The sequence below is a fragment of the Gorilla gorilla genome, chromosome 2 (genome assembly GCF_029281585.2).
Source record: "Gorilla gorilla gorilla isolate KB3781 chromosome 2, NHGRI_mGorGor1-v2.1_pri, whole genome shotgun sequence".
NCBI lineage: Eukaryota > Metazoa > Chordata > Mammalia > Primates > Hominidae > Gorilla > Gorilla gorilla.
In genome coordinates this window covers 76,069,372-76,095,386 of record NC_086017.1, presented here as the reverse complement: position 1 = coordinate 76,095,386, position 26,015 = coordinate 76,069,372, and the positions used below count along the sequence as shown (strand labels likewise).

General features: G+C 38.6%; 1 protein-coding gene across 2 annotated transcripts in view; it reads right to left on the bottom strand.

Moving 5' to 3' along the window:
* SLC25A26 (solute carrier family 25 member 26) overlaps positions 1–26,015 on the bottom strand; it is a 158,555-nt gene that overhangs the window by 119,922 nt on the left and 12,618 nt on the right. The window contains exons 2-3 of one of the 2 annotated variants that reach the window (XM_031009094.3): positions 22,531–22,687; positions 15,919–16,028 (exon numbers count right to left, since the gene is read on the bottom strand). In XM_031009094.3, coding sequence (XP_030864954.1) covers positions 15,919–16,028; positions 22,531–22,687 — 267 coding nt within the window. Of the gene's footprint in view, positions 1–15,918; positions 16,029–20,538; positions 20,667–22,530; positions 22,688–26,015 lie in introns of those variants that run through there. The other variant, XM_063703900.1, reaches the window with a different exon arrangement.

Sequence of the window (26,015 nt, the reverse complement as noted above, 5' to 3'; positions counted from 1 at the left end):
CCAGCTTCCAACTCTCACGTGTGGGGGGCTTCCCAGTTAGGAAAAACAAAGGGAGTCAGTCTCTCCCCTCCTACCCTGGCAGGAGGACCACAATCAGGTGAGTTAGGTCTGGCTAATCAAACACTCCTGTCCAGGGGTCTGATTCTAGAGCTATGCTGGCAAATATGCAGGCCACTAGCCCATGCGGCTATGGAGCACTTGAAAAGTGGCTAGCACAACTGAGATGTTCTGTAAGTGTTAAATGTCAGATTTTGAAAAATTGGTAGAAAAAATTAATGTAAAATATCCTGTTAATAATTAAAAAAAAAAAAGAAAATGAAAGAAAAGAAAAAAGAGAGAGATGAGGTCTCACTATGTTGCCCAGGCTAGCCCTGAACTCCTGGGCTCAGTCAATTCTCCCACCTTGGCCTCCTGAGTACGTGGTGCCACCATGCCCAATTAATAATTATTTCACATTAATTATACAGTGAAATCTAAATACCATGGATGTGTTTGGTTTAATAAAATATGTTATTAAAATTCATCCCAGCAGATGTTTTCATCTTTTTTAATGTGGCTATTAGAAAATATAAAATTTCACCTGCATCTTACATTATATCTCCATTGAACAGTGCTGTTTGGAGCAAGCGGGAGAGCTGAACATTCATTTACAGAAATAATTGCTTTTTTAGATGCAAGTGCCAGGACCATGACTATAAATGACATTAAGTCACTTAAGTTATTTGGTGACAGGCAGTTCAAATTTTAGTCCAGAACTTCAAAGTGAACAAGACGCCAGGCTCTTCCTATCCTTCTGCGCAGCCACCCAGCTTCCTGGCTTCTCATCCTGGGCATCCGGATTCTCAGATAAAAGACAGCTCTTACGCCCTCCAGCACCACCCCATCACACAACAGAGTTGAAGGCAAGAAGAACAGGCCTCCTCCCTTTTCTCAGATTTCCCCCGCAGACATCTCCTTGCATGTGTTGGCCAGAGTTGTGTGACATGGCCACCCCTTGTTAGGGAGGTGGAGGATATCTAGATCTAGCAAAGCATTAGGAACATGAGACACAAACCAAATCAGTATTCTGTGGGCAAAGGAGAAGTGGAAGGCAACAGTGTCTGCCAATCTTCCAAAAAATATTCTTCATTCCATAAGTTAGCCAGGATCAATGTTGATGGCAAGCAACCAAGCACCCTACTTGATGTGCAAGGGGGCCAGAAGCCTCAAATGGAGATCGGCAGAGCAACGCATCAAGAGTCTCGAGCAGCGCACGTATGAGGGTTTACAGAGTTCACCGGTATTGCTTCCTTAGAGTGGCTGGGGTGGGAGATCCATTACGGTCAATTCATAAGGGATTGAGGGAGATGAGCAAGTGTACACTACCGTCGTGTGAAGATGGCTAGGTGTTAGGAGATGGATTCAGAGTTAAGAGGGCCACAGGGTCAAGGAATAGTGTGGTTTTAACACAGTCAATATTTGCACATACGATGGGGGAAAGTGCTATCAGCAAGAGGAAGGCTGATAATCTAGCAAAGAAGTGAAATAATACATAAAGACCCCACAGGAAATGAAAAAAGGTAGAGTCAGAGGCCCGAGCCCATGCCTCTCCGTCTATGACTACCTCCCTTTACCAGGCCCACCCCTCAGCCTCGGGGTCACTCCTGCATCAAACCTGGATCTTTGGTTCAGGGCTCAACTCCAGGGAGGAATGAGCCGTGGTCTGGCTGAGGGTCTGCAGCCCTAGACTGTGGCCCCAGTTCTGCAAGTGAATTCCCAGGTGTTTCCCTGGCCTTCCAGAGTCTTTTCTTTTTTTTTTTAATTCATTTTAAAATGAAGAAAATTGACAAATAATAATGTATATATTTATACAATTAGATGCATATATGTATAATTTTTCTTACTTGACTTGGACCAGAAATCTTTATGGTATCTTTTGAGGTCCTTATTTCTATAATTCTTAATTTTCCAAAATTATGCCTTATCTAACCTCAAAAGATTCCATCCCTCTGTATTCTTAATTCCCAAATAAGCTTTCTTATCTGACTTTTTTTACTTACTAGCTTACACCATATAGTTTGTGAAATATATTTCCTCTTCTACTAAATTGTAAGCACCCTGACAGCAAGAAGATGGTATGCACCAAACTTACTAATCAGCTGGTGTATTATTTTATGTTGAAAACAAATGAAACTAGCCAGGAGGAAACGAATCAGCAAAAAAATAATCATCAATTCCACAGAAATGACTTCTCCATACTTTAGAATTTACATATAAATATACACAGAAACAGGGTATCATTCTGTCACTCAGACTACAGTAAGGTGGCATGGTCAAAGCTCACTGCAGCCTCAGTCCTGGGCCCAAGTGATCCTCCCATCTCAGCCTCTTGTGGAGCTGGGACTACAGGTGTGCCACCACACCCCGCTAATTTTTTCATCTTTTGGTAGAGAAAGGATCTTGCTATGTTGCCCAGGCTGGTCCCAAACTCCTGGCCTCAAGTGATCCACCTGCCTCAACCTCCCAAAGCACCGGAATTACAAGCAAGAGCCACCATGTCCAGCCTAATTTTTTTTGTTTTGCCTCTACATATATTTATTGCCTATACATATACTTATGTAAAGAGTAGGGAAAAAACAGAGTAGAATTACAGATGTTTCTTTTCTACCTACCTATATTTTCTAAATTCTCTACAATTCACATTTATTATTATTTCACAAGTTTTTAACATAATTTCAAAGGAAAAAAGTATTTATTATGGACCAAAGATTTTAAGTGAGGAAGAAAAATAAAATAAAAGGGCTAATTTAAAATACGCTTTTAGATGGCAACCTATCAGCCTTGATAAAAAGGACATATTATAAATTTAGTAGCAATAAATCCACAAAAACAGATTAAACAGTTTACCAGTAAGGCCTAAAATTGGGCATAAGTCCAATGAAACCTACATGAACCTAACAGGACAGCTCCCAGCATCTAAAACTCATTAAAGAAGTGAAAATAAATAAATAAGAAAAAATAAGAGAAAGAAAAGGGTATACTAACTCCTTGCATTTTTCAATTCAAGAGGTCAAGAGTGAAATCCGACCCCAATATGTGAAGAAAATAGGAATTGTCTACTTCTGTGGTTTGGTATAAATATTTATGGAACTTCATGCTTCATAACCCTCCAAGTTCTTACTATTATGTTTTTAGTTCTTAAAAATACAGATGCAGAAGAAAAACTTTGAAAAGCCTCTCCAATAAAAAATCAATCTAACTAGCTGAGGGGTACAAAGCACCCAGCATGGCTTCCTGACTTCTGCTGGGTGACAACTGTGGCATGAGAGATGCTACAAAGTAATGCTTCTGCTTCCTCCAGTACCTCCGGAGCCTTCCATTTGGTTTTCTATTAACTCTGATCCTTCTTAGATTTGAATTTGAGCTACAACAGAGTATTTCACTGCACAAGAACAAAAACACGTTACAGTATTATGGTTCTATGAAAGGAAACAGAATGTCATCTGTGGGTCTCTTGGTAAATGCATTCTGTAAAGCATTCTTTCCTTATAAATCTGAGGTTCAGTATGAATCCATGACACAGGAATGGTGGCATTTTCACTAAATCCAAGAATGTTTTAAATGTTAAAGTTCTATCTAAAAACAAGAACTACTAAGGTTTTCCATAAAGGAAAAAAAAAAAAAAAAAACATGCTCCCTCCATACTTTATCAAAATCAAAATGCAATGCTGACCTCCTTAAATATGCCAAAATATGAAACCTTAGATTAAAATGTTGATTAAATCATGATGCTGCTACCAAGATTTTTCTTCCTTTGGCATAAATAAAATATTTTCTGTTGTTTTTAATTGACTGCTGCAACTAAGGACTGAATGTTTCCTTTTGATATTTATTAAATGAAACACCAAGAACCAGGTGCACATGCATGCTGCCCCTGCTACTCAGGGAGGTGAAGACAGGAGGATAACTCGAGGCCACAAGTTTGGAGCCAGCCTAGGCCACCTATGAGATCCTGTCTCTTTAAACAAAAACAAAAACCCAAGATGCAAGACTACAAATCACAAAACTAAACATTTGAAAGGGAAAAAATTCCAGTGAACTTCGGCCTCACTTTAGGTACTGAGTGGAGGAAAAGAGAGATGGATGCTGCTAAAATCCCTGGTTCTTTCATTGCCGCAGCCAAGTTCCCTTCCTTCAACACATCACCACCAGGGTTTTACAATTGCACCCTGTCCTCTAGTTCTGGAAATGCTCTTCAAAGTCCCTAAGTATCCCCAATAATACCTTTTATTAACATTACATCTTCTTCGCAACTATTTCAACATAGTTCACAAAAAAAAATTCTGATTTAAGATTTTTCTCCAAGAAACTCCATCAACTACCCGCAAATATTCCTCTGATATTAGAAGCTAATTATGTCAGCATTTTATATATAAATCAATCTGAGATCATAGAAGTTGCTGAAGGTCAGAGAGCTACTTAGCTCAGGAAGCATGGGTGAAACCCAAGTGTTCTGACTATCATCTCCAGAATTATTTTTCAATAAAGATGTCATACTTACACACATCTAATGCACTTAGAGGTTCAAGGTTTAATTTCAGCTAATGCTTCATGTTTCAACAGGCAACTCTATAACCAATTCAACAGAAATTTAACAATACACTGAACAAAGCCACTCAAAGCTTCACCGTATTCAAAGCAAAAGCTGCTTTGGACTTTCCAGAGCAAACTCAATGTGGCAAATTAGTAAGACAGGGGGTCAGGGAGAGACCCCTGGAAACTATGAAGATTTTTGAAATGCAGTTTGCTTACTTGTATTTCATTTCCACATTCTCTTTGTAATTCCCAAAATTCTCTTTAGAAAGCAGGTTTCCAATTAAGAATATTTAACATCTCTTTCTATACTATCATTTAAAAAATCAAAAACCTCTACAACAGTTCATTTGTGTGTCAAGTCTGCCATCTTCTGTTGATAAATGGAATTACAGCTGTTGACAAAACCAATTTACAAATCCTAACTTACACTCCTTAGATTTTAATTTTTACCTACTTGCATTGGGACCTATGTTCATCAAACCTTTCTCCCTTATAAGACTCTTTCCAATCACGCAAATAAGTTCAATCGTTGTAGGTATTAGTCTTCCCTCGCCTGACAAGACTGCTGTCACGGGTAATACAGACTACACAGGGAAGTCTTCTCAAAGAAAATAACTCTATCAACACTTAGTCCCTGTGTCTACAATTTGTTCACAGAATTTTATACAACCCAAAAGATAAGCCTCAAATGGCTTTTTTGCTTTTGTATTTTTCCATAACAGAAATGAGCCATGATTTCACAGGAGGTGACAAACATCCCATGGATGGATTTATAGATTCCCACCAATACAAAAATCTGAACGTTGAGGAGGTGGCAATGGTGATGGTATTTGCTTCCTACTGCTGCTCTAACAAACGATCACACATTTAGTGGCTTAAAACATAAGCTTATTATCTATAATTCTGAAGGTATGAATTCCAAAATGGGTCTTCCTGAGCTAAGATCGAGAGATGTCAGGCAGGCAGCATGCCTTCTGGAAGCTGCAAGGGAATGTTGACTTCCTGCTTTCTAGGGCTCCCCTGCACTCCTTGGTTTGTGGTCCCTCGCTCTATCTTTGGACCAGCAGCATACCATCTTCAGCTCTCTGACCCCCGCTCCCCTCTCCTAAGGACCCTACTGATTAGACTGGGCCCACATGGATAATCCAGAAAACTCTTTCCACCTCAACATTTTTTTTTTTTTTTTTGAGATGGAGTCTCACTCTGTCACCCAGGCTGGAGTGCAGTGGCGCGATCTGCAAGCTCCGCCTCCCAAGTTCACCCCATTCTCCTGCCTCAGCCTCCCGAGAAGCTGGGACTACAGGCGTCCACCACCATGCCCGGCTAACTTTTTTTTGCTTTTTTTTTTTTAGAGACAAGCTTTCACCGTGTTAGCCAGGACGGTCTTGATCTCCTGACCTCATGATCCACCCGCCTTAGCCTCCCAAAGTGCTGGGATTACAGGCACGAGCCACTGCGCCCGGCCCCCATCTCAACATTCTTAATATTATCTGCCAAATCTCTTCCCCATGTGAAGAAACACATTCAGAGATTTGGGGACTAGGACATATTTATGGTGGGGGGGGGGGGCATTATTTTGCCTATCACAGTAACCAACGGCAAATTTTGGAACCTGACCTTTTAAGAAACCAGTGATGTGAATCCTTACTGCACAAGTAGTATACTTACCGCTACTTCTGCCATTTTTTAAATACTACATGAAAAAGAAAACAGAGGGGCTCCTGGAAGTATACAGAGAAATATTTATCTAATTACTTATTCTGCAGTGGCGTTTTATTATTAGCTGGGAATAATAATAGCTGGGAAACTTGGAGCACATCACTAAACTTCTTTGAATTTCAATTTTTTCACCTTCTGAATAGATACCATTCCCAAAACTAGGAAATTCTAAAAACGTGCCGCATTCAGCAACTTGTGTGAAATGGGGCTAGACCCAATGTTTATTCAACATTTTGTGTGTCAGATGCTAGGCTGGACACTTTGTAAGTGCTGTATAATTTCATCCTTGTAAGAACTGTGACTGGGATGGCATTAATCCTATTTTTTCAAGATGAGGAAAACAGCATTTCAGTGAAGGCAAGTAAATGGCCTACAGACAAATAAGTGCACAAGTCACAAATCTGACCCTGATCTGTGTAACTTGACAGCCCATGGTCCATATCATGCTACCTCCCTACAGACATCCTCAAATACTCCCTAGTTATTTAACAGATGGATCCAACTTACTTATATGCTCCTCAAAAATGGGGATCAAATTTCTTATTCGGTGTCTCTTAGCACCTATTAATAGTATTAGCTATACAACTCAAATATTGAAAAGCACACAATCACAAACCAAAGCAAATAAGTGACAGTTGCATTTAATTCAACAACCCTAATCTTAACAAGGAATATTGTAGGAAATAAAGGTTTGTCACTGACAGAGTTCAGGCTCGCTTGGAAGTGGCCAATCCTAACCTCCTTTGGTATTTTGGTCCTTTGAGAGTAGTATTCAGTCTTTCCATTTACAATGTAGTGGCAATAACTGACCAAGTTACACTCCTGTGGCTCAGAATCGTTTCTTCAACTTCATCAACCTATATGAAAATCATATTGTGCCTATAAAGCTCAACTTAATTGTGTTCTATAAACTCATGCAGCTCTTAAATAAAAAGTTAACAGAGCTTCCCTTCCTTTTTGTCCACTAACTAACTAAAAACATCAATAAAATACACTCTCCCAGGTCATGAATCAATACCATCTGAACTAACACTGCATACTATATTAGAAAAAGAAAATCCATACAACAGAAAACAATCTGAAATATGTTAGAAAAGGAACTCATTGAGAAACTGGGGGCGGGGACGCAGATGGGGTACAATGTTCCTTTCTACAGGCCTCCCTGATAAATCTCTTCAGCACATTCATGCCTGTACTATAGATGAATAACTACAAGCAAGGTCATAACCACACACAGATAATGCCAAGCCAGGGGAAGCCCTGACTCTCCCCTGTCCTGACCCTCTCTCTCTTTCGTCTTCTTTCCCTCTCTGCGTGTTAGCTCAGACTCAGATGGCTGGGCCCACTGGCAAGATGGGGCATGCTTATTCAACTTAGCTCGGTAGACTCCATTGGAGAATTCAAGCAGGTGCACAACACACATAGACACAACAAACTAAAAGGCATCCATGATGAAAAACGCACTGAAGGATGTCGCTGGAAGGGCTCCTGAAAGAATGATCATCTTTCCACCAGCTCTACCTCTTTAACATCTCTTGAACTCACTCTCTCCCTCTGCATCCCTCTGCCCCAGCTGTGGTTCTCTCCTGGGGATTCCTTTAATAGTCTCCTTATCTCCACACAGCTGCCAGGGGACTCTTTTAAAATTACAAGTCTGATCAAAAGTTAAAAGTCCCAACTCCTTAGTATAACAGGCAAGGCCCTATAGCTCTCAGCCCCTGCTTCGCCTCAGGGTGACCCTATCATACTGTGCTCCAAACATATGGAACTTAAAACTACCTAACAAGGGCTTTTCAGAACTCCAACACCCCTCCTTGCACCCACCCACCTAACAAACCATCCTATTCTAAATGCAAGATAATAAAATTGTACTATAACTGAGACTCCTGCTAAATCAGATTTTAGGTGCCCTGCCACAAACACAAAACAAAAAGACTAATTATGTTAAATGATGGATATGTTGACTTACTTCACTGTGGCAACAATTTTACTATCTATATGTATCCCACATCGTGTTGCATACCTTAAATAGATGCACAATTTTTTTAATGAATTAAATTAAATGCAGCTTAAAGCCTGGCTATTCTGTAAGGCTTTTTCTGAATTAACACCCATCCATCTACCCCAGTCCGGAGAAAACCAACCACTCCTTCCCTTCAGTCTCTCACTCTACCTTGTACAGATGACCCTCAATTTATGACAGGGTTATGTCCCAATGAACCCATCATAAGTTGAAAACGTTTCAAGCTGAAAATGCATGTGATACCCCCAACCTACGGAACATCATTGCTTTAACCTTGCCTCCCTAAAACTTGCTCAGAATACTTACACCAGCACAGCTGACTGGGACATGCACTGCCCAGCACTCCCAGAGAGCATCTTATCACCTATCACTAGCCCGGAAAAGATCAAAATGCAAAATCTGAAATACAGTTTCTATGGAATGCATCTCACTCTTGCACCATTGTGAAGTCATTTAAGTAGAACCATTGTAAGTCACGGACCGTCTATAGTTCCTTTTCTTAAAAATGCCTGTAACACTTTAGTGCACTTACAGCAACCCTCTAAAAGGCAGTATCTTATCCTGTCATTTCATCCTCAATGCCTGGAACGTATTAGGAACTTCAGATCTAAATCCACATCACTAGGTAAGGACAATAGAAGTGGTGAAGGAATCTAAGATGAGCTGAACAAAAGCAACTTATTACAAAAAAGAATCAAAGACGTACAAGTGAGGAAATAATACAAAATAAAAGGAGTCTGGAAAACAAATTGCTTTTTATATTGTTGAGATAATTTTTTGTGTAATTCTTATGGTTTAGGGTTGCTAAGAAGGAATTTAAAAGTCTGCCTGCCTTATGTATTTAATGCCCTGAAGGAAGACTCCCAGACACACTGAAAAAGTCAACAGACAGGAAAACAGGGTGAAAGGTCCCATAATACATGGATGTGCTTAGACACCTCAAACAAAAAAAGTGTTTGTTTGAGTGCACTCAGGTATCTGACAGTTCTGTTTCAGCTTCTGTGTTTCCTGGTAATAGTCATACACTATTGATGAACCTTCATTCATCTTTATATACAAGCATTACCATCATCAGCTACACTTCACTGTGGCTCAGGGCAGCCATGTTATCTTCTACTTCACCTATCCCCCACAACTCAATTATACAACTGTGCAGAGATGTGGCAAAATATTCCAACTGCAAGTGAGAGATAATCTGTATTGATCGATGAATATTTCAAAAGCATGATTAATTCAAAAGATAAAATACATTTCAAAAGTTGTCAACCTTTCTTCTATTATCTTGCTCAGCGGTTCTTCTTACAAAAGGCCAGTGAAGATCATGAAGAATACTACGTACTCATTTTTAAAACATGATATTAAGTAGATAAACAAAACAGCTTAAGCCACAACTAGGGAAAAACTCAGTAACATGTGCACCATGCTCTGGAGCTGAAAAACACCACACAGCATCTATGCGTCCAATCCTTTAACCAGTGGGAAAGCTGAATAAGAACATGTTTGCCCCATATGCTGATACCAAACGAGACCCTAGAATGGACTGTGGTACAAAGGGGGTCCAACAGCCTTGTCAGTTACTAAAGGAGCTAAACCATAAAACAAGCTGCCTTCGCCTACGAGGCTCTATGACAGTATGGGCCTTGGAGAAAACCTCACTGAGGTTCCAACTCATTCTAACTCCAGTTAAATCCAAATCTACATGTCTGAGTTCATTGTCACACTCAAAAATAACCAGTTTATTAAACTAGCCTTTTTAGGTCTAAAATATGTCATTTTGAGGAGAATAGAAAGAATAACACATTTGATCTACAAGTGGTACACCACACCCAGTGTTGTGCACCTACTAAAATATTATGTAGGGAATTACTGAGCCAATTCAGTAAAAATATTTACTACTGGGGTGTAAGTTCAGAGGTTTTATGTGCCTAGATCAGTGGCATTAAATATTGGTGAATTGCACAATCATCTAGAAATTGTGTTTAAAATACAGGAACCCTAGTGTCATCTCCAAAAATCCCCATTTGTAACTAGCTACCTACGCAATTGATGGTGAAGTATGGGCAGATGCTCGTCGGGCCTTCTTGGGGAAGTACTGTTAGAGGCTGTCAGAAAAACATCTACAAAACATGATATCATTTATTTCCTAGCTTTTTCAATCCCAAGTCAGAACAGGACCATAAAGGACACTTGAAAAGGACACTCTACCAGCAACTAAGTGTATGAGGACATGTACATGTCACCTATGAACATACACTACATTCACAGTGTTGCTGCTTTCAAGGGTGAAGAAATTTCAATGTTTTTTTCATTTCTGACAATATGAATAAAGACAAAAGTAGGATAAGATACAACACATCAAATCTTAAAACCTTTTAAGAAAAGAAAATCACTACCATTAGAATGTTACAGCATATGTACCGTTAAAGTAAATCTGCCCCAACCTTTGATCTAATTACAGATTCTACTTCCCAAAGGGCTTTTTCTGTGTGTGATGAAAACTGAGCTGGAAAATTACTGAGGTAGGGATTTAGAGATTTGGCACAGCAATCTTCCTAATAAAAACGGCACAAGTGGGACCCCTCTTGCTATTGTTACATGTTAAATCTTATTTGACTGATTTTACTGTATTCTAAATAGCAAACATAAGGTAGAAGGTTGTAATTATGGTTTCATTGATTCATCATTAAGTTTTAATCAAGCTGTTGCTACAGGGAATGGTTATTATTTTGGCACCGTCCTTTTGTTTCTAAGTTTCTTTAACAGTTGCTACAAGAAAGTAACTGTGGCTATATTCAACACAAACAAAATATGTTATTTTTCTAAGGAATCTGTCTAACATAATAATCTATCAAAGCAAATGTGTTATAGAATAATGATTGCACTAAAGTATTTCTTATAATCTCTAGGTTACTATACCTTTCTGACCATTGACAGCTATAAATGTTTTCTATTCCTATTTCTTTTTATTTTACAAATGAAAATTTATGTCCTCTAAATTCACCTGTTGGTTTCTCTTAATCTTAGCAACAATACTTCCATGAATCTGAAATCAAAAGTTTATCTTCTATGAGACTAAAACAGGTTACTAGAAAAAGAAAGGCGTAATATGTATATAAGCATTTATTGAGAAAATTCATACTGAATGGCTTCAGGAAGTTTAAGTTCAAAGATTATTAGAGCATCAGAACCAATATTTCCACAAACTTCATAAATTTGGCAAACTTCTCAGCATACTAAACCATAACTGAATTTAAAGTCCATTTAAGGTCAATATTGGCAGGGTACAGTGTCTCATGTCTGGATTACAGCACTTTGGAAGGCCACAATGGAAGAACTGCTTGAAGCCAGGAGTTCAAGACTAGCCTGGGAAACATAGTAAGACCCCATCTTTACAAAATTGTTTTAAAAAATTAGCCAGGCATAGTGGCACCTGCCTACAGTCCCAGCTACTCAGGAGGCTAAAGTGAGAGGATCATGTGAGCCCAGAAGTTACAGGCTACAGCAGCTATGACCACATCACTGCTCTTCAGCCTGGGTGACAGAGTGAGACCCCATCATTCATTCATTTGTAAATATGTGTGTGTGCATTTGTGCGTGTGCATATATATATATATATATATATATATATTTATATTTAAATAGTCAACATCAAGAAGTATTTCATGTGTAAAGTCCTAAATCTATGTACCCACTGCTGACCAATTGTCCTCTTAAGATTCTCTAGGGGCCCGGCGCGGTGGCTGACACCTGTAATCCCAGCACTTTGGGAGGCTGAGGTGGGCGGATCACGAAGTCAGGAGATCGAGACCATCCTGGCTAACACGATGAAACCCCGTCTCTACTGAAAATACAAAAAAAAATTAGCCGGGTGTGGTGGCGGGTGCCTGTAGTCCCAGCAACTCGGGAGGCTGAGGCAGGAGAATGGCGTGAACCCGGGAGGCGGAGGTTGCAGTGAGCCGAGATCACGCCACTGCACTCCAGCATGGGCGAAAGAGCAAGACTCCATCTTAAACAAAATAAAAACAAAGATTCTCTAGGAATTGCCAGGCCTGGTGGCGCACACCAGTAGTCTCAGCTACTGAGGATCCCTTGAGGCCAAGAGTCTGAAGCCAACATGGGCAAATTACCAAGAGCCCAGCTCCATAGCAACTATAAACAGGTGTTTGATAATTGGCCTTACCAGCTCAGGGACCACAGAACCCCCAAGAGACACAATGTAGGTAAGAATGTCCTTATCTGTTGTATCTCCAGTCTCATGGATACTTGTTTCCTAATTCTAAAATCTACCTACCCCACCTCCCATGCCTAACAGTCTACATATCAAATGTTATGACATAATATTTGGAAATCGTAGAAACTTGGAGCCTTTTCCAAGGCTCCAATTTTTTAAAATATTAGTTACAGATACTAGGAGCATCAGAATATAAACGACTTTCTACAAATAAAAAGATGTATGATTAACATGAGAAATCTAATAGCTACTATTTGCCCTACCTATTATATCACTTTCTATTTTTTTGGACAGAAAGTTTATAAACTGAAGAAAGCCTGCCCTTCAACATGGCAAAATAGCTTTCAGGCAAGATAGCCCCAGGTGAAATGAAGTGGCCAGGTTCTTTTTTTGTTGCTTGCTCTCAACAACGTATCAACAAATGTAAGTATACATACTCCAGACTAACTGCATGTAATGACACTGTGTGTCAGGACATAATCACCTAAATTAATTTTAAAAAGAAACGAAGTACTAACAGATGCTACAACACGGATGAACCTGGAAAACACTACACTAGCTGAAAAAAGTCAGTAACAAAAGACCACATATTGTAGGATTCCATTTATATCAAATGTCCAAAATAGGCAAATTCATAGAGATAAAAAGTAGACCAGTGGTTGCCTAGGAGTGGGGAGGGTTGGGGTGAAATGGGGATTATGACTGCAGTGGGTAACAGCTTCCTTTGGGGAGAGATGTTTTAAAATGGATGCTGGCAATGGTTGTACAACTCTGTGAATATGGTGTAAACCACTGAATTGTACATTTTAAAGGGGTGAACTGTATGGTATGTGAACTGTATCTCAATAAAGCTGGTTTCTTTAAAAAAAAAATCTTCTTCATGTTAATTTTTACTTTTGTGTTACCTCTCTTTCCATATCCCCAGTTCACTATATTCTTAAACAAGGAATATTAGGTTACTAAACAGTTTGTAGATTCTTATTCAAACTTCCTAAAGAAAAAAAGTGCATCAAAAACAAATTCACAATATAACACAAGTTTTAATGTAAATGTTATAAAGGTTAATTCATTTCCCAAGTTTCCTATGTAAACATATGCCATTACTTTTCTAATTACAAAGAAAAGTGTAATTTGATAAAAGGCTTACAAACTTAAGACCTTTATCTTCACTGTGTTGTCCATTTCTATTACGCCCATCACAAGGATGGGGGTTTAATAAGACTGCATGAATACCAGGCTGTGTGATTTGAAAATAACACTAATAAGCAACATAAAAGGCTGTCCCTCAGTATTGTGCAGAAGGGGTAGGGAGAAAGATAAGTTAATGAGGGGAATGAAGAAACTTTTATTTGTATTATACATTTCTCCTCTGCATTAGTTTTGAGGTTTTGTTTTTTGTTTTTTTTTTTAATCATAACTGTGTTTATGATTTCGGTTTAAAACATCACTTTTGGCCAGGCACAGTGGGTCATGCCTATGATCCCAGTACTTTGGGAGGCTGAGTCAGGAGGACTACATGAGACCAGGAGTTCGAGACCAGTCTGGAAAACATAAAGAGACCCCCATCTCTTCAAAAATAAAAACAAAAAATAAACATCACTTACACTTACCACTTACAGTACTGTGTTCTACTTTGACTGAAATTATTTACAAAAGAGTTTTTTGTTTGTTTTTTGTTTTTTTGAGACAGAGTCTCACTCTGTTGCCTAGGCTGGAGTGCAGTGGCTTGATCTCGGCTCACTGCAAGCTCTGCCTCCCGGGTTCATGCCATTCTCCTGCCTCAGCCTCCCAAGTAGCTGGGACTACAGGCACCCACCACCACACCTGGCTAATTTTTTTTTTGTATTTTCAGTAGAGACAGGGTTTCACCGTGTTAGCCAGGATGGTCTCGATCTCCTGACCTCATGATCCACCCACCTTGGCCTTCCAAAGTGCTGGGATTACAGGCGTGAGCCACCGTGTCCAGCCAAGAGTTTGGTTTTTAAACACATGGTAGGAACAGACTGCCTATTTTTTGTCACTGTTTCCAATTTTACTTCATTATAATGACACAACTAATGATCTGTAATGACACTGTCTCTGCAGTATTCACTAAAACTGGCCCTGTGGGCTATTGTTATTTTTATTAAGTTCCAATTATGCTTGAAAAAGTCTATCTTCTTTACTTGTTGGTTGCAAAGTTTTACATGTATCAACAGACCAATCTTGTCATTGTGTTGTTCAAATCTTCTATGGCCTTAGTAACTTAATGCCTACTTCGAGAGAGAGATGTGACTATCTCCAACTAAGACTATAGTTTTCTTCATTTCTCCGTAAAATTCTGTCAGTTTTTGCTTTATATGTTTTGAGACTATGTTATTCAGTGCAGGTTCAGGCTTGTTACATCTCCTGAAAGAATTGTTCCAGTATCATTGTGCACTGGTCTCTTTGTTTTTTGCCTTACCTATTTTTTCCTAATATTAATATTATTCCACAAACTATTTTTCAATTAGTATTTCTCTATCAGTTAAGGTTTCATCACAGAAGTAAAACCACTATGAGTGATAAGGATAAGGATTATAGAGATTTGACCAGCAATTATGGGAGCTAATTAAGCAGTTTGTATAGGGCTGTTGCTTCTGCATCTAGTGTTGGGATAGAAATCAAAGGGCAGGCAACAGGGAAGGAAAGATGGATGTGAAGTTGGGGAAGAACAAGGACAGACTGGAAGTCATATTTATTTCTCACCAACCTGTGACAGAGAACTTGCAGTATAAGCTGGCACCCTTCATGACAGAGCCCACAAATCTGACCTAGAATTTGGAGAAGCTGATGGAGAAGAACCAGTGGGAGCTAGAGGAGCTGGAAGCCAAACGCCAACATGGTGATACAGCCAAGTCAGTGACAGGGTGTGTGAGCTGCAACAGTGCCTGACCATATACCAATCTTCTGAGCAGAAATACAGCTCTTCACTTCTACCTTACAGAGAACATGCAAATTTCTCTTGTGGCTGACCCAAACTGAAACTATTTTGGAAAGGAAATTCTCGGAAAAGTAGTTCCAGCTCAGTTGTGCTGACACAATACAAAGCTGTCACAATTCGAATGGATATTTTCTTCCACTCTTTGTCTTTTTTCCATATAATTATGTTTTAGATCTGTCTCTTGTAAATTACACATAGCTAGAATTCTTCTTCTGTCCTATATAAGGCTCTATCTTTTAGTTGTCAGGCTCTATCTTCGAACTGTCATATTTAATCCATTTACATTTATTGCCATTTATGACTTTCATAATTTAAAAATAATTTTTAAAAAGTGAAATAAATATGTACTGAAAATATATGCATGATGTGCATTTCTGAAGTATTTTATACACAAAACTTGTTACTTACCACTTCTCCAGCAGAGGCAGCCAACATATGTTTCATAGGTGTCAAATATGAAGATGAATCAGCATGCAAAAACCACTTCACATATTCATAGGTGATAAAAAATGCAGCAGCTGAAATTTAAAACAAGCCAGTCTTTCACAAAGTTTAAACATATATTCACACTGTTAAGAAACATGTTTCTCAAAAAGTATGGCAATAATTATTAAATTATGAGATAACAGAAAAGGTGATAAGCACATATCTTTTTTTCCCACCCTCACTCTTTCAGAATTTACTGAGGCCATGTTATATGCCTGATCTTAGACTTACAAAAATGCAGAAAATATAACACCTACCCTGAGGGAGCATAAGTGCTAATCTAGCACTTACCGTGTTGTACTGACAAATTACTTAAACATTTTTAAAGTCAACTTTAGAAAAGGATATGAATTTCTGTGATCCAAAATATCATTATGGATGGCCATAAAACAATCAACTACATTGATGAATAAACAGGTTAAAATTGCAAACATACTTTAAAGAAAATGTCTATTCTGTAATGTTTTATTACTGGTTACTCAAAATAATCATGGCTATTTTTTACTCCATGAATTCACTTTTACATCAAGAAAACAATCAGCCATTTAATTAAAATCTCTAAAAATCTCTAAAAAGCTACCCCTATCACAATGAACTAATCATAACTGCATATGAGGGCTTTAAAACTTTCTATGTACTGTTAACCAAAAAATGTTTATCAGTTGGATAAAAGATAAGGCACAAGAGATAAAGGAACGACAAATTCATCTTCTGAAGGGCATCTGAACATGTCACAAACTCTGAAACACTAAGGAAAACAGCTTGATGGTGAAAATCAGTTCTCCAAAGTCAACAAAAGCTTGTAAAGGACCTTCACGTGCTAACAAATATACACTAGGCTAAATGAAGAGGCACTCTGTCCATGAATGAATAATGACCAGTTCAGATAGTTTTACCTGGTTAACACAAGTCTATTCCCATTTGTGTTTCTTCATGTGATTTTTCCCACTTCAGCCCACTTAATAAATGTGCAGCTATAATACCTCTAATTGCATTCAGCTGTTAAGTTCTGCCATTCTACATCCTACCCTCCTAACCCCCAAGAAAAGGAAGACAGACAGTGGTAAAACTTCCTCCATTTCATGGTTAACCACCTTAACTTCATCTGACTTTATGGCTTCTTTTGTAACATAAAAGGTTCTTTAAGAATATGAGTTCTTAAAACCTCCCTCCACCCTCCAGGTGGCATCCAAGAAGGCCTCTACTAACTGCAAATGTCAGTACAGTCAGGTTCCAAGTTGGGGGCTGAACAAGTTAAAGCAAAGAATAGGGGCTGGGCTATCTGATGCCTATAGTTTCTTCTGGCTCTTTAAAAAAAAAAAAAAAAAGCTATGCTTTCTCTACATTCCCTTCAAAATAGGGAGTAAGGCTCCTAAACATGGTCTTCTCTTCACCTCTTTCCATCTTTGGTTCCCTCTAGCCCCACCCCAACCCCTCACTCCTGCAGCATAGGTTTACAAAAACATCCACATCCACTGATGATCAACTACAGTGAAGTTCTGTACTTAGATTAAAACGGTAACCAATAGCAAAAGAGAAAAGACACCACACACAAAAGTCCAATTCTTTCAAACTTGGCAGTAAAACAAGGCTATTTTTGAACCCTGGTACTCTGACTTTTCCCTAGCATCTCCCATTCACTGAAGTTTCACGGATGGCAAAAATACTACTACTACTAATAATAATTCAAAACCACATTATATATGTAAACTCCTGAGGGAAGAATGTAAAACCTGTGATCTTAATGACATCACTATGTAACCTATGCACTACAGCTAATTGTACATCTCCCCACAATAATCTTTCTATGCAATATGTAAAAGAAAAAGACTTTTAGAAGAATGAGTGTAGAGACACCATAAAAAATGGTGACCAAAAGATAGGGACTTTGTGACATGTTTCTTTGCAATTCCCTAGTTCAGAGGTTCTCAAACTTGTCTGAATTTAAGAATCATCCTGGGATTTTTTTTATAACATCCAATGCCCAAGCCACACCTCAGACCAATTAAGTCACAATGTGTAGGGTTGGGTGACAAGCAGCAGTACAGGTGATCCTTGAACACGGGTTTAAATGCACAGGTCCACTTACACATGGCTTTTTTTCAATAAATATACTGGAAAAATTTTTGGAGATTCGTGATAATTTGAACAAACTTATAGATGAACCACATAGCCTAGAAATACCAAAAAAATAAGAAAAGGTGGCCAGGTGCAGTGGCTCACACCTGTAGTCCCAGCACTTTGGGAGGACGAGGCAGGTGGATCACGAGGTCAGGAGATCGAGACCATCCTTGGCTAACACGGTGAAACCCCGTCTCTACTAAAAATACAAAAAAATTAGCTGGGTGTGGTGGCGAGTGCCTGTAGTCCCAGCTACTCAGGAGGCTGAGGCAGGAGAATGGCGTGAACCCAGGAGGCGGAGCTTGCAGTGAGCCGAGATCGCACCACTGCACTGCAGCCTGGGTGAAAGAGCGAGACTCTGTCTCAAAAAAAAAAAAGAAAAGGCTAGCCCTGTCATGAATACAGAAAATATATTTAGATACTAGCCTATTTTATCATTTACTAACATAAAATATAAAAAGTTAAAATTCATCAAAACTTACAAACACAAACCATATAGCACATCATTCATAGTTAAGAGAAATGTAAACAAATGTAAAGATGGGCCAGGCACAGTGGCCCACATCAGTAATCCCAGCACTTTGGGAGGCTGAGGCTTAAGCTCAGGAGTTCAAGACCAGACTGGACAACATGGAGAAAGTCCATCTTTACAAAAAAATAATTAGCCAGGTGTGGTTGCCCACACCTGTAATCCCAGCTACTTGGGAGACTGAGGTGGGAGGATCACCTGAGCCTGGGAGGTTGAGGTTGCAGTAGGCCAACGTCATGCCACTGCACTCCAGTCCGGGCAATGGAGTGAGACCTGGTCTCAGGGAGAAAAAAATGTATAGTGTTAAATCATAACTGCACAAAATTAACTGTAGCACATACTATACTACTGTAGTAACCTCTTTGCCACCTCCTCTTGCTATTATAGTGAGTTCAGGTGTTGCGGAGTATCCACTTAAAATGCCACGTGGCACTAATTATCTCCACACGAGCAGTTCATCGCCCCAATAAATTGCCTATCACAGAACAAAAGGATCTCTCCCAGTTCTTATGTATTTTTTGTTGTGGTTAGTGCCATACCACAAACTTTGAATAACACCATAGGACCCAGACGAAGTGCCACTAGTGATGCTGGAAGTGATGACATTACAAGAAAGCTCCTAAGAAGCAGAAAGGAGTCATGACATTACAAGAAAAAGTCAAATTGCTTGTTAGGTAACACAGACTGAAACCTGAAACTGTGGCTGCCAGCCATTTCAAGATGAATGAATCCAGCTTAATCCACTGTTAAAAAAAAAAAAAAAGAAACGAAACTCATTAACCCATCGCTGCAGCTATGCCAGCAGGCATGAAAACTTCGCACTTCCTGCAAAGTACCTTTTTTCTTGTTTTGAAAATGCAGCTTTCATGTGGGTAAAGGATTGCTATAATAAAGGCATACTTATTATCTCTAAAATGATTTGAGAAACAGCAAAGTCATTTCATGACAAGATCAAACAAAAGGAAGGTTAAAGATCTAAAGCTGAAGAAGTTAATGCCAGCCAAGGATGGTTTGATAATTTTAGAAAAAGATTTGGCTTTAAAATGTCAAGATAACAGGAGAAGCAGCTTCTGCCATCCATGAGTCAGTAAACAAGTTCCCAGCTGCCATTAAGTAAATTATTGACGAGAAAGGACATCTGCCTGAATAGATTTCTAATGTAGATGAAAGTGCCCTGTTCTGGGAAAAGAAAAATGTCACCAAGGACATTTATTAGTAAGAAGAGAAGTAGGCAAATCCTTCACAGTATTCATGACAGAGCCAATCAAGAAAACCATAAAAGAGATTGTGGATGTGGCGAAAAAAAAAAAAAAAAAAAAAAAGGTTGGGGATGAAGGGTTTCAAAATATAGATCTTAAATTCAAGAGCTAACAGACACCACACCAGAGGAATTAACAGAAGAAAACTTGGTGGAGATGAGTGCTTCCAAACCAGTGTCAAATGACGAGGGAGAAGATGTAGAAGAAAGAATGCCAGAAAAGAAAATGACATCAGACAATCTAGCAGAAAGGTTCTGATTATTAAAGACTGCTTTTGACTTCTTTTATGACAAGGACCCTTCTATACAATATGGGCATTGAAACTAAAGCAAATGGTGAAAGGATTGGTACCACATAGAATCATTTTTAGAGAAATGAAACAGCAAAAAGGTGAGACAGAAACTATGATAAATTTCCATAAAGTTACACTATGTGAGCCTGCTTCTCTTGCCTCCCCTTCCACCTCCCTCTACTTCTTCTGCCTCTGCCACCCGAGACACAAAAACCAAGTCCTCTTTTTCCTCCTCCTCCTCAGCCTACTCAACATGAAGACCTTATGATGATCCACTTCCACTTACTGAATATACGTTTTCTCTTCCTTATGATTTTCTTAGTATTTTTTCTCTGGCTTACCTGATTGTAAGAATACAGTATATAAAACATTTGCCAGGCGCAGTGGCTCACACCTGTAATCCCAGCACTTTGGGAGGCCAAGGCAGGGGCGGATCACGTGACGTCGGGATAACATGGTGAAACCCCATCTCTACTAAAAATAAAAAAATTAGCCAGGTGTGGTGGCGTGTGCCTGTAATCCCAACTACTCAGGAGGCTGAATCAGGAGAATTGCTTGAACCCAGGAGGTGGAGGCTGCAGTGACCAGAGATGGCGCCACTGCACTCCAGCATGGGGGGTGACACAGCAAGACTCCATCTCAAAAAATAATAATAATAATAAAACACATAAACATGTGTTAATACATATCTTAACACACAAAGTATGTGTTAATCAACTGTTTATGCTATCATTAAGACAGCAGCAGGCTATCAGTAGTTAAGTTTTGGGGGAGTCAAAAGTTATATTCTGATTTTTGACTGCACAGGGGATCGACACCCCTAACTGCCAAATTGTTCAAGGGTCAACTGTATTTGTTTAAGCTCTTCAGTAATCAGGTGATTCCAAAGTGGACAAATTGGGGAACCCGTGCCCCTCTCACTTACTTAAAACTATGCTTGGCATGGAGTGGATGCTCACTTAACAACTTGTTACAATTATTCAGAGTATTAACATACACAAAAATGGAAGGATGACCAAAACAGTTTGCCATTCTAATGATGGCTGGGGGATGGGGAAGGGCAGGAGAAAAAAAGAAACAGAAATACTATTTTTCTCTTTGCACTACAAATCTTTATATGAATGCTATGCAAACAGAATGAACATTTAAATGTCAGGTTAACATAAGAGAAAAAAATTCTCATGAATCATCCTGCGAAAAACAAAAGCAATCCCCAGAATTTAAGAATCTTCTAGAGCTGTGGTTTTGTGGGTGTGTCTCATATATGGTGATTTTTTGTTTTGTTGCTTTAGTTTACTTTCAAATGCCACTAGAGGCATCCAACAGTAAACAATTAAAATAAGTATCTGCAAACAGTATACCAAGAAGCAGATTAAACAAAACAGATTACATTGACTAAAGAGTAAGAGCATCATAAGTCACATAACATGACTTCAGAACCAAAACAAAAGCCATTGGAAGGAGAGCATCCAGGAGAACATTAGTGAGAAACACTTGCATCATGTAAGAGCAATTTAATTAGGATAGAAATGTTTAATGCCTCTTAGGTTCACCTGCTCTCTAAGATGCTCCAAAGCAGCTATTATCAAACTTGGCTTCACAGCGGAGTCACCTTGGAAGTTATTAAAACTCCTAATACCAAGGCGAAGCCTAGACCAATTAAACTTCTAGGATGACACAGGACATCAGTACTTTTTAAGGCTTCCCAGTAGATTCTAATGTGCAGGCAAAGTTGAGAATGATTGTTCTGAAGAATCACAGCATTAAAATAACACTTTAAGGATTCTAGCTGGAAATTTTAACAACAATTTTTAAAAGATTGCTTTTTTTTCCCTACTACAAATATATTGAAATGGAATCTATAACACTATCTGATTCAAAAATAATGTGTTAGGCCCAGCACAGTGGCTCATGCCTACTATAATCCCAGCACTTTGGGGAGCCCAAGATGGGCAGATTGCTTGAGCCTAGGAGTTCAAGACCAGCCTAGACAACATGGCAAAACCCATTCTCTACAAAAAATACAAAAATTAGCTGGGCGTGGTGGTGCACGCCTGCAGTCCCAGCTACTTAGGGGGCTGAGGCAAGAGGATTGCTTGAGCCCAGGAGGTCAAGGTTGCAGTGAGCTATCATCTCACCACTGCACTCCCACCTGGGCGACAAAGTGAGACCCTGACTAAAATAAATAAAAAATAATAATGACACCAGGTTAAAGAAGGAAATTCAGAAGATAAGCTTCAACATACAAGGAATTCTATGGGGGTAAGACCACACAACATTCTGAAAATCCCATCTTATCTTGGCTTTACAGAAGTGAGAATATAATTTTTTACCATTAGGAAAGGATCCAATAGCAGCAGAAGGAACGCCAGCATATATTCCATGAAAACCACCAGCCTTATTAAATCCTTGGGGACTCTGCAGCCTGGTTTTAATGGTATCCAGAGGAAATAATATCAAGTCAACAGAAACACCTGCTACCCCACCAGCCTTTGAAAAAAAAAGAGGGAAGAAAAAGAAAAAAAAAAGGTTACAACAAAATAAGCTCTCGGCCACTTGGGGGCAAAGATAGGAAGACAGTCTTTAAAGCACATTTCTCATTCCTTTCACTCCACAACTTCTGCGGCACAAAGGACCGTCAGCCTAAATCTAGAAGTTTTCCTGGGAAAATAGCCATTATTGTCCTGTATTTTTAAGTTGTTAAATTTTATATTTTCTTTTTAAATCAATTTTAATAAAAAAATTTTTAAACAAAATTTAAATTCATTGTTAATACAGTACTCACCTCACGCCTGTAATCCCAGCACTTTGGGAGGCCGAGGCGGGTGGATCACGAGGTCAGGAGATCGAGACCATGCTGGCTAACACGGTGAAACCCCGTCTCTACTAAAAATACAAAAAATTAGCCGGGCGTGGTGGTGGGCGCCTGTAATCCCAGCTACTCGGGAGGCTGAGGCAGGAGAATGGCGTGAACCCAGGAGGCGGAGCTTGCAGTGAGCCGGGATAGCGCCACTGCAGTCCAGCCTGGGCGAAAGAGTGAGACTCCGTCTCAAAAAAAAATAAAAAATAAAAAATAAAAAATAAAAATAAAAAATACAGTACTCACATGGTTCAAAAACCTAAAAAAAAAAAAAAAAAAGTCCAGATGTGGTGGCTCATGCCTCCCAGCAGTATGGGAGGCAGAGGTGGGAGGATCACTTGAGGCCAGGAGTTCAATACCAGCCTGTGCAACACAGTGAGACATCATCACTACAAAAAAATAAAAAATTAAGCTGGGCATGGTGGCACATTCCTGTAGGTCCAGCTACTTGGAAGGCTGAGGAACAAGGATAACTTGAGCCTAGGAGTTCAAGGATTCCGTGAGATATGATCCCATCACTGCACTCCAGCACAGGTGACAGAGCAAGACCCTGTCTCTTAAAAATAAATAAATAGCCAACAAGAACAACAAATAAACCTCAGAAAAAAGGTAAAGAGCTCAAAGTCTCCTTCCAACCTTGTTCCTAATAACTCAGGTAAACCACTTTTATTGGTTTCTTGCTGTATCCTTCCAAAATTACTTTAAACATATATAAGCATGTATGAACATATAGTCTCATTTTCTTTAAAAAGAAAAGATGATGTACAATATGCACTATTCTGTACTTTTTTTTTTTTAACAATTTATCTTTTCACGTCAGACCAAATGTTATATTGTTGTCTTAACTAATAAGCAATGAATCCGAATTGACTCCTTTCAGACTGGAATTTTGAAACAGCTTATGATCTCTGTGAATCTGGATCTGTATTTTAATAATCACACATCTAAGGACTCATACAGTATTCTCTTTGCTTTAAATGTATTTGAAAATTCCTTGATAATTTTTAAATCAAGTGAATAAATTGATTTTTTTAAGAGCTAAATTCCTAAAGGAAATTAAAATCTGGCCCAAACTAGTCATCTCCCAAGAGATACCATGTTGCTTTGGGGAAGCTGTACTTTAAAAACTGATTAATTTCTGCTAAATGGATTTTGGGGGGAAAAAAACTGATTAAGAACTAACTCTGTACCTCATGATTATAGTGACACATACGTAGAATATTTTTAAACTCGTTACACCTTAGTCAAAGAAAACAGACATTGAGAAAATATGAACACAAAGCGCATCAAAGAAAGGCTAATACATGTGAATCCTTACATATGTGATTATTAAAATACAGATCTAGATTCACAAGGATCATTAGTTGTTTCAAAATGTGGGTCTCAAAAATGTCAATACAGATGCACTACTTACTAGTGAAAAAGACAAAAACATAACGTTTGTTCTGATATGAAAAGATCACCCAGATCTAAAGGCATCATTTAAAGATGTGAGTCAAAATCAGTTTACAGCAGGCAGACAGAGGCATTATAAAGAGGAAACTTTCCTACATAGTAATTTTTTAACTAAAGTGCTATTTTTTGCTATATTTTGAAATCAGAACCATGTAAATACATTACCTATTCAAAAAGTAAAAATACACATTTTTAAACTATACATTTCATGACAAAGGAAAAAAAGATCATCAGTATTATTCAAACATACAATCGAACTTCAAACTGATTGTTTCCATCCTTTGAGTTTACAAAATGTGCAATGCTACAAAGCTTGGTACCTAGCAAATACTATCTGCTTTACTTACTGCTCACCATAAAACCATCCCAGGACTTAACTTGAAAAATGAAATACTTTAATGATAAATCCAATACCTATTTTCAAATTAACTAGCACAGGTTAATTATTAAAAATTAATTTACACTAGACAAGTACATTACTACAAATAGTAATACTATACTTCATGATCAGCCCAAAGACATTAATGAAGCCCAAAGACCCTGAAGTTCTACTCTGCAAATTACCTAAGGAGACGTCACCCAAAAGGGCACAGAGATGTGCCAGTAGAGAAACCAAGCAGTACCAAAAGAATATCCAATAACATGGGATTTCTTTCTGGATATAAAGGTGGCCTTCCCTAAGTCATGGGAAAAAGTTCACAAGTAATGTAGGATAGTAAAAAGGCCAATTGTCAAAACTCTTCTTACTTCTTGTTTCAGGATTTTTATAAAATTCAGTAAGTAGAGCTGGGCATGGTGATATGTACCTGTAATCCCAGCTACCTGGGAGGCTGAGGCAGGAGGATCGCTTGAGCCCAGGAATTTGAGATTACAGTGAGCTATGATTATGCCCATGAATAGCCACTACGCTCCTGCCTGGGCAACACAGGGAGACCTCATCTCTAATAATAATTTGGTAGGTAAATATTTTGCCTGCCTCTTCATTTTCTCAAAATACAGAGAGAATAGAACCCTGGCGAAAATGTCTCATGCGACTAGGTTATTTAAAAACATGCTGCACTTCACTCTAATTTTCTCTTTAATCTTAGGAGAGGATTCAGAGAAGTGCTATCTACTCCTAAATTTTAATCAATAATTACTCTTTTAATCTAGTTGGCTACCTTACATGTATTGATTCTCTAACCCTTCTTTCATCACAATTATTATCTTCTGAGGAAAAAAATGACCAGATTCAATTTACTTGTCTGGTAAAACATCACTCAAGGATTACTAATCGCTTCTATCGATTTCAAACTTCTATATAACTCAAATGTCATTTAAATTCATGAGACTGAAAAAAAAGAAAAACAGCTAACAGAGAACCTGAAGAATAAGAATACCTATATATTTATCCACACAACCACATATTTCAGATTTAAACAAAAACCTTAAGGAATGCCTATATCAATATTGTTTTGTATTTAATTATGTAAAAAATATATAAGCCAGTAACAACCTAATTAT